The sequence below is a fragment of the Daktulosphaira vitifoliae genome, unplaced genomic scaffold, assembly GCF_025091365.1.
Source record: "Daktulosphaira vitifoliae isolate Bord-2020 unplaced genomic scaffold, ASM2509136v1 Scaffold_2, whole genome shotgun sequence".
In the NCBI taxonomy this organism is placed as follows: domain Eukaryota; kingdom Metazoa; phylum Arthropoda; class Insecta; order Hemiptera; family Phylloxeridae; genus Daktulosphaira; species Daktulosphaira vitifoliae.
Genome location: NW_026099573.1, coordinates 41,762,531 through 41,771,892, shown reverse-complemented (window position 1 = coordinate 41,771,892; position 9,362 = coordinate 41,762,531). Strand labels below are relative to the sequence as shown.

The window sequence follows — 9,362 nt, the reverse complement described above, 5'->3', positions numbered from 1 at the left end:
TTGCTTCAATAGTAATCAAAATAAAAGGTATTTGACATATTAGACATAGTTTTAAAGTACAATTATTTAACAAATTTATAACACAACTCCACTTTACTATAAGGTGAATTTGGTTTCGACATACAATTGCATCTTTGTGTAACGTGATAGAAATATCTTTCTTTTATAAGTTAGGCAAACTTAAAAAAATATTACTTTTTTTAATCCATGTAAAATGTATAACATTGACCAGTATTGTAAAAGATACTTTTATTTTTGAATTCAAAGTAAGTATTTAAAAAAGTTATTGTAAAGGTATTCAAAATATGAATTCAAATGCTAATAAAAAAAAATATAGATTCAAAATAATTATTACAGTTATGAAATAAAAAATTTATAAATACTATTAAATATATTTATAATAAATGAGTTGAATTTATTTATTATACTTGATGTCACGACAATGCCGCGCCAGGATAATTGAGCACTGGACAGTTCTATTTTAGATTAGTTTTATTGAAGGATTAGATTATTTATAAAATTAGAAAAAAGAACCTTAAATAACTGTGTAATAGAAATAAATTTTATCTCAAAAAATAAAAGATCTTAAAAAACAGATTTATTAATAATTACAATCTAATGATTAAGTAATATAATTGAAATACTGGCGTATTTTCAATGAAAATTTTCCCAAATATCTTTTACCAGTGTAAATGATAAAGCAATATTATCTACATGAGTAATGATAAAAATCATTTTTTTTTAAATCTGATTAAATTGACAAGATATCAGGTAGATAAATAATTATCATTATTTAAAGTAATTAAATTTAAATAAAAATTAAAAAAAAATTATTCATAATACGTGTTTGAACATTTTTTTATTTTAAGAGTTCAAAATAGCGTAAAAATACTTTCATTCTAATATTTTATAGGACTCCTTATGATGCTAGCGTGCATTTTATTTAGTACATTTTATAAATATTATCAATAAATATTTGAAAATAATCTGTTTTAAAAAGAAAGACATACTAGACAGTGAAGTTTTTGTTTAATAATATTATTATATCATACTTATATATTTGAAAAATAAAATAAAATTTAATTTAAAATCTACCACTAAAAGATATGATAGATATATTTAAGAACTTTAAAACAAGAACTCATCAAGAATGTTGTTCATTTTAATATTATTAATTATTAATTTTTATTTAGTAATGTTATGTGCTTAGAAATTTATATATCCTATGAAACATATTAAAATGTTTCATATATGAATAGAAATATCACCTTGTACAGCTTTCCTCTAACATATTGTATATTTTGATGAATTAACAATAAACTCAGATATATTAATTTAATTTAAACTACTATGTAAATATTTCAGATTGATTATTATGAGAAATGGAGAGATTATTTTTACTCAACTTGGAAAAAACTCGTTAAATCCAAGATTGCCAAAGCCTACGAATAGAAAAATACCTGACCTGATGCCAATTGGGATGACCTCTATAGACCAATCTAATTTGAAAGATGAGAATTACAAAAACGCAAAAAAAAATGGATCCAAAAAAAATAATGAATTCGATTTTTTTACTGTGAAATCTTCACATGAAAATGATATTATAGAATTAGATTCAGGCTCGGATGATGATATTATCAAGAAAAATAAGCTCAATTTAAGAGATAAAAATTTAAACATTAACTATCCTCCACCATTGCCTATCACTCCACAATATATGGACCAGCCTAATTGGAAATCTCTTCCGTCTAATCCGTTATTAAATATCAATATTATCGACAGCATAGTCGAACTAGAATGGACTATGAAGTCATCTTATCCAACAGCCCAAGTTGCATCCTTTGAATTGTATCTTTGCAAAGAAACAAATGAACCTCCCAAAGAAAACATGTGGATTAAGTTAGGAGAATGCAAGATTGAAAAGTATCCCATGGTTCGGAATTTGACAGACTGTTCTATAGGGTCGTATTGGATTGCTTTAAGAGCTATCGATGTTCATGATAGAAGAGCTCCTTTCAGTATTCATAAGTTTCATTTTCCTTCTTACTAAAGTTATCAAAAAATTTCTGACTTATTATAATTAAATCAATAAGTTAAGTTTATCTACATTTTTTTAATGTACTTTTTCTATATTGTTTATTATTATTAAAAATTTATCATTTATTTATATTATGTATATTTTAGTCTTCTTCTCCTTCTTTCTCCTTGCCAACTATTTGAGGTTGGCCACCCTTATCCTAAATGTCCACATGAGACGATCACCCACATCATCTACGCTCACATCAGCTCTCCTCATTTCACATTCAATTACATCCCTCCATCTCTATTTTGGTCATCCTTGAACATTCAACGCATATTTAATTATTTCTCAAAATATTACAAATTATAAGACACAATTACTAGAATGGATATAATAATAATAAAAACTAATAAGTTATGTTTTTTTTTCAAAAATCTTATAATAGAATAAATTTTACCAACATTTTTTTTCTCTAATAAACCTTTCGTATGTTTTAGCGTACTAAAGTGTTTTTAAAGCAAATTTATATTGTTATTCTACTGTTTTGTATACAAAAGTCATTAATGATATTANATTTATATTGTTATTCTACTGTTTTGTATACAAAAGTCATTAATGATATTAATAGACACGTACTATTATATTCTATACAAGTTTACTACTATCATACATTATTGAACGACTAGTGTGGAAAAATTTTCTTGATAACTATAAAAAAATAATTTATGGCTCATTGTAACATATTAATGTTGCCTCTGATATTACGAAAACTAAATTACTGATAAATTTCTATTTAAATTAAATTTTTAAATTATTTAAAAATACGAATAGTTAACCGGATAAAAAAAATTACAAGAACAAAATTGTAAATGTTTTATCATAGTAACAAGAAAAAATAGCGTTTCTCATTTAAAAGATAAATTTTAAGGTTTTTCATACCTGAAGGGATGGCTAAAAAATTATTTAAATACATATTATTGTAGTTTTTGAGTCAAACAATATTTTACTTTACAAAAATAAAATTTTCAATAGTTAACGAGAATATGAGTGTCTTTCCTTAATAATCACCTCATATAATTAAATTATTTTTCATGTTTAAAATTATGCAACAAAGCGCATTTTTGAAAATGCTTTGGGTATCTGTAATCTTTATAATAATAGTTTTTTCTATTCTTGGTTGTTGATTAGAAAAGTTCTAGTTTAATCGAATTTTAAAAGCAATCAAATAATAGTTTGATAAATATAAAATAAATATTATAAAATTCTTTTTAAACAATATCTAATATTGTTTTGAACATAAATAATGTATTAATTTTTTTATAGAGATAAGTCTTAAATAAAAATACGAAAAGTCTTGAACTTCAAACAATTATAGATACGAAATAACAATTTAAAATTATTTTTCAATTAATATAAAGTAACAACTTGTTGCTAAAATAAAAATTAATTATTATCAAATAATAATCCATGTAGTTATAAAACAAATAAAAATTTATATATTCAGACTTACATTGAAATAAATATTTAATAAAAGTTTAAATAATTTGTTACACAAAAACTAACAGATTCATATAAAAATATGACAAATAAGTTTTTAAGATCATAATAATAGTTAGGAACAATATTTTAGCTTCAATGCGAAGCTAAGAAGGTATTAATATTACTATATTTTTTTTTTTTGTGCCTGTTACCACTATTTCTTAGCTCTCACCTAATCGATTTCATTCAACGATACGACTAAAGATCACAAATCGTATTTAGTCCAAGACATTTCCTTTAAAAATTGAAAAAATTTCCCTTGTTCTTCGTAAATGGGGGAAATCTCCAAAAAATTACAAATTAAAAAATTCTAATTTTCGAAATTTTTTTTTATAGATACGTGAGATATTTATCAATCATTTTATACATTTTTTTTTATAAATCTGACCCTTTACTTGCCCTCAGGGAGGAATTCAAAATGACAATTTTTTTACAAAAAATTATCGTCAAAGTAAGCTATATCACCTAATTTATTACAAATGTATAATTTTATAGTCGCTGTAGATTATTGCCGATTAGTATTTAAAATAACATCGGTAGTGTAAACTGAGGTAAGAGTTATAGAAATAAATAATTCAATTTAATAGACATGAACAAATAGTTAAAAAAGAACACTTTTACCCCAGATTACAGTATAATGAATGATATGGCGATAAAATAGGATTTCTAAATTAAAAATAATATGATATAAATATATATTACTACAATTTTATTTTTTAAAATACATTTTACAATAATTAGTTACCTTTTTTCAGTTCTAGTAACAAAAAACAATTGTAATATCAACAAAAAATATTTTTCGCGCCTTAAAATTTGCTGCTCTTAAAAAATTGTCACCTGATGCACTAGCTTATAGTGTCGATTGGAAAATCTAGCATTACAGTGTAACAGTATAAAGCTGTATAGAAACAAGTCATCAAATTTTATTTAAATATAACGTCTTTATTTTTATTATAAAGCAAATAATCATATCTAAGTGAAAATATAAGATATATCATCAAGTTATACGGTAAATAAAAAATAAAAATTATATAATTAGAATAAATAATTATTTTATGATATTATTATAATTGTCTTAATAAATTTGTTGATTAAGTTAAATTATTTAATACTAGGGTAATAATAATTATAATAAATTGTCTAAAATACATTTTTGAAATAAAAAATATTAATTGTTTTAAAAAAAACGATTGAATAAAATGTCTGACTTGTATAAATGTTCCGGAAATACATTTTTAAAATTTAACTTTTAATTCAAAGTTGTTATTTCGAATTCTAATGTACCTAATGAAATATATATATATATATATATATGTACCTTTAGTTTATACCTAAGGTATTTACTTTGTTAACTACTTAGCAACCTAGTAGGCTCATCTGAGAACTAAACTTTAGTATAAAATAGTTATTGTCCTAAGATAATAAAATTTTTAAATAAAATTAAAACTCCAAGTTACTATTTTTCACTTTCAATGAAAGCTGATTCATTTGTTTTTTAGCTTCGATGCAAAGCTGAGAAGGTATTAATTTTACTATGATGTGCCTTTCTCTCACTATCCCTCTAAAAATTATTTATAAAACATATTTTATAAATAATTTTTTATATTATTATTATATATATAAAAAAAGGATACATTATTAATGAAAATTAAATTACACGAAATATCTTTTTTGCAATTTACACATAAATTATACTTAAGACTTTATATATTTTCTTTTACTTTTTTCCTCATCAAATGCATTATTTAAATCACCACAATTTAAAATCGACAGTAAATCCACTTCAATGTTCAATATTGCTAAACTATTGAGTTTTTCAGTTCCATAGTCGATCTTAAATAATTTTTAACTCGTTTAAGACATGAAAAAGAACATTTAGTAGTTCAGTTAAAAGTTGCTGTACAAACATATATTCTTAGTATTATATCTACATTAGGATACTCGTCTGTAAGAGAATCTTATCGTAATAAATTACACATCTGTAGAGAAGAAATACAATTCATTTGTTTATTTGAAGATTCTAAATAATAAATAAAATGTATAGATTCTGTTGAAAATGCTTTTTCAATATCATCTGGGTAACATTCTTGTAATTTATCGGCATATTCAATTATTTCCGAGGAACTTAAAGAAATAAGCTTGTGGAGTACGATAAAGTTAGTGAAGTAGAAATCATAAACTTTTCGCCGTTTTATTATAACTAATTCGCTTGCTATTTGATCAATAATCACATAAAATGTAAATATTTTAAACTTTTCGCGACCATTCATTGATGTAGCAGTATCGTTTTTTCATCTTAACATACTTTCCTCTTTTTTAGTCGGGACTTAGTATCTTGATATAATTCATCTCCTGACATAGTTTTTGCTTTTTCTTCAAAATAGTCAAATCTATGTAGAGTTTCTTGAATAAGATTAATAAGCGATGCATATAACTTTGAAGCAGTACCAATATCAATTGCGATACCTTGTAAAGTTTTGTTAGTTATATTAAACTGTTCTAATACATATGTCCAAAATACTGTTCAAAACGCGGTTTCCAAAGATTGTAAACTTGTACATAGACCTTTGGCTTCGTTTTTGATAATGCATTTTTCGTTTTCATTATTATTAATAAGTGACAATGAGTTTATTATTTCTAAACCATGATGAATTTAAAACTATACATGCATCCGCGCGAGCCGACCATCTAGTTATTGATAAGGATTTAAGGGTGTATGAGTTTTGCTTCATATTGTCGTGTAAAATATTCCATTTATGTGTAGATGCCGTAAAAAAATTGTAAAGTTGTTGAATAAATCTAAAAAATGAAGATGCATCACTACAACATTCTGCGGCAGAAGTTCCTACTAAATTTAATGAGTGCGCAGCGCATGGTACAAAAAAAGCTAAGGGGTTTAATTCTTTTATTCGGGCTTGCAAACCTGTATAAATTTCTGGACATATTGCTGGCGTTGTCATATGTCTATCTTCGGTAATTAGCAATATCAATATTATGAATCTTTAAAATATTTAATATGACATCTGTGAATTCTGCAGATTTGTGTCCTTCATAAGGAGTAAAACATAAAAAACGTTCAATAAGTTCGCCGTTATTCTATACATATCTCACCATAAAAGAAAGTTGGTCGACATGAGAGATTTCTGGGATAGAATCTACACTTTAAGTATTAAATGTATTTAGATTCATAATTTTTTATGATTATAATTTTTCCGATTTCTTTACCTCGTAATTTTAGTGTTATAATTGAATTTTTATGTACTTGACTATTTTGATGCCAATTGAAACGCTGATTGGCATTTTTCCAGTCATTATAACCCTCTGTTGCAAATTAAATTTTGTTTGAATTATTTTCAAATAAATAGACTTATTTCTCCTTCATCCTATGGAGTATTTTCTTCAAATATTGTTGTATATTTATTTTAATAAATTTTTTAACTTATTATAAAAAGAAAATTATTTGCTAATGGATAAATTTATAAATATCATATTTATACAAATATTTTTTACATGAAGTTATTGTGTTAAAACTACAAATTAGCTGCGAATATCACGATAAGTCATCCAGTGGCGGTACTTTTACTGATTATTTAAGTTATTACATAACACGAAAGAAAAGAAAAAAAATAATTTCAAGACATTTATATGAATAAAAATGTTATAACAAATAAAAATGTAATTTATAATAAAAACATTATAATTTAACTATTATATTATTTACATTAATAAAATTGTACTGGCGAGAGCTAAAATTGATTAACAAAAGCCACCCACAAACAAAGATTTTAAACAAAATAACGAAAATAGGTTAGGGATCTACACTCGTGTAACTCATTAAATTTTGAAGTAGTTGACCAAACATTGCAATTATTTGTATAATTTTATTGAATAGATACAATAAAAAACCAAGTTCTTGATTTAAATTAATTTTTAATAGTATCATACTTAAACATGATGATTTTTTTAATTGTAAGAAACATAATGCATGTAAATTTAAAATAAAACGGATATTGTAGATATTAATTTTCAATTGTTATATTTTATGCTGACATATTATTTTTTTTACTTTTACAATCAACATAAAAACAAATTTAAATAAATAAAAATTTAATGACTGGAAACATTACAACTACCGCTTAGCTGTTTATAGTACATTTTCGATTTTCGCTTAAAAAGCAAAATGTCAGTATTTTTGTTACCCTAGACTTGTTAATTATTACACATGTACATTGTTATGTGTATATTCTGTAAATTAAAATATACTTTTAGTCCTCAACAGTTTAATTTCGATTTTTAACATTCATATAAAATCTAACAATTGAGTTCTTAGATAATACAATTAAATACTTAACATAATATAAAATTAATATTAGATTTTTTTGGAAAACTTAGGAATTTTAACACATAGACCAGTTATTTTATTATCTGTTTATTGCCAAGGTTTCTTTAATAATTTGTAATTTTTATAAACTAACAGTTGTTTGTCTTAGAGCTTTTGAAATTTAATTTTCTTAAAAAACAATTAATATGAACCAAAATTAGTTTTAATAAAACATGATTATTCCTCAGTATTTAATCTAACTAAATTTGATTATAAAATCACTATGGCTTTGGAGCTATTGAGCGTTGACTTTGAAATATTCGGGACAGTTCAAAAAGTTTCATTTCGTAAATATACAAGAGAACAAGGAAAATTGTTAGGTTTACGAGGTTGGTGTAAGAACACACCTGTTGGAACTGTTATTGGTACAATTGAAGGACCACCAAAACAAATTGACAAAATGAAAAATTGGTTGCAAACAGTTGGTAGTCCAGCTAGTCGCATTGTTAAAGCTGAATTTAAAAATGAAAAATCATTGAACGATTATAAATATAATACATTCACTATTTTATGGAAATAAATTATTTTACATCTATGAATGTTTATAAAAACAAGTAGATTTTGTGCAACTATATTCTAATAACTATAATATATAATATATATATATATTTATTAATTAAGAAAAAACCTTACTTTTTTTGTAATTTAAAAAAGTACAAACAAAGGTTTTTATAATAACAATAATAAATAAAAAATCCATCTAATTTGTGGATCTAACCTCATATAGTCGTGACCCTGTTTAGGGTTAAACCAGTCTAGATTTAAACGTTACGATACATTTTAATCACTCTAAAAAATGCATATGTGCAAATTTTTATTAAAAATCTTTTGACGTATTGCATATTAAATCGGCGCAACGAGATATGAGAATAATTGGTAGTAGATACAAAAAAATAAACACATTATAGTAAAATTAAAACCTTTTCAGTTTCACTTCGAAACTGAGATTTCTTTTTGAAAATAGGTCACTATTGTTATGATTACAGTAAAAAAGTTTGAAATATAAAAAGTTCATTAATTAAAAATTAAATATAAATAATAATATAATACAATTTTAATTGTAATTGTAATTAAAATAACTATTCCTATCATAACAAAACTGAATCATTTAAGCATTTTAAACATTTTGGGTTGAAATTAATTTGAAAAAACGGTAGCACAGTGGGGTCGAGGCACAGTGTGGACGAGGCATAGATGGGACAAGTATAGATGATATCTGACAGTGATTAAAATCACTATCATAAGAAACGCTTCGATGCAAATCTGTAGATAGTGTTTCCTTTAGAGAAATTGGTGAAATATTTTAAAAGCAACATGAACTCTTATTTCTTTAATTATATCCTGATTAGTAGTTCTTTGATTTTAAAATATAATATATGAATAAATACTAATTATAGTTTTTAAATTTAGTATGAAATTGTG

General features: G+C 23.9%; 2 protein-coding genes across 2 annotated transcripts; both read left to right on the top strand.

The window, feature by feature from the left end:
- Window positions 1-1,348: 1,348 nt before the first annotated feature.
- On the top strand, window positions 1,349-2,050 carry LOC126898282 (uncharacterized). The gene has a single exon (XM_050672223.1). It carries the CDS (start codon window positions 1,376-1,378, stop codon window positions 2,048-2,050), a length of 675 nt encoding a protein of 224 aa, XP_050528180.1. The 5' UTR covers window positions 1,349-1,375.
- Window positions 2,051-8,163: 6,113 nt separating this feature from the next.
- Window positions 8,164-8,445, top strand: LOC126899374 (acylphosphatase-2-like; the record flags this gene model as incomplete). The annotated part of the gene is made up of 1 exon (XM_050674253.1): window positions 8,164-8,445. A coding segment is annotated over exon 1 (282 nt), but the record flags the coding sequence as incomplete, so codon positions are not given.
- Between the last annotated feature and the right edge of the window lie 917 nt (window positions 8,446-9,362).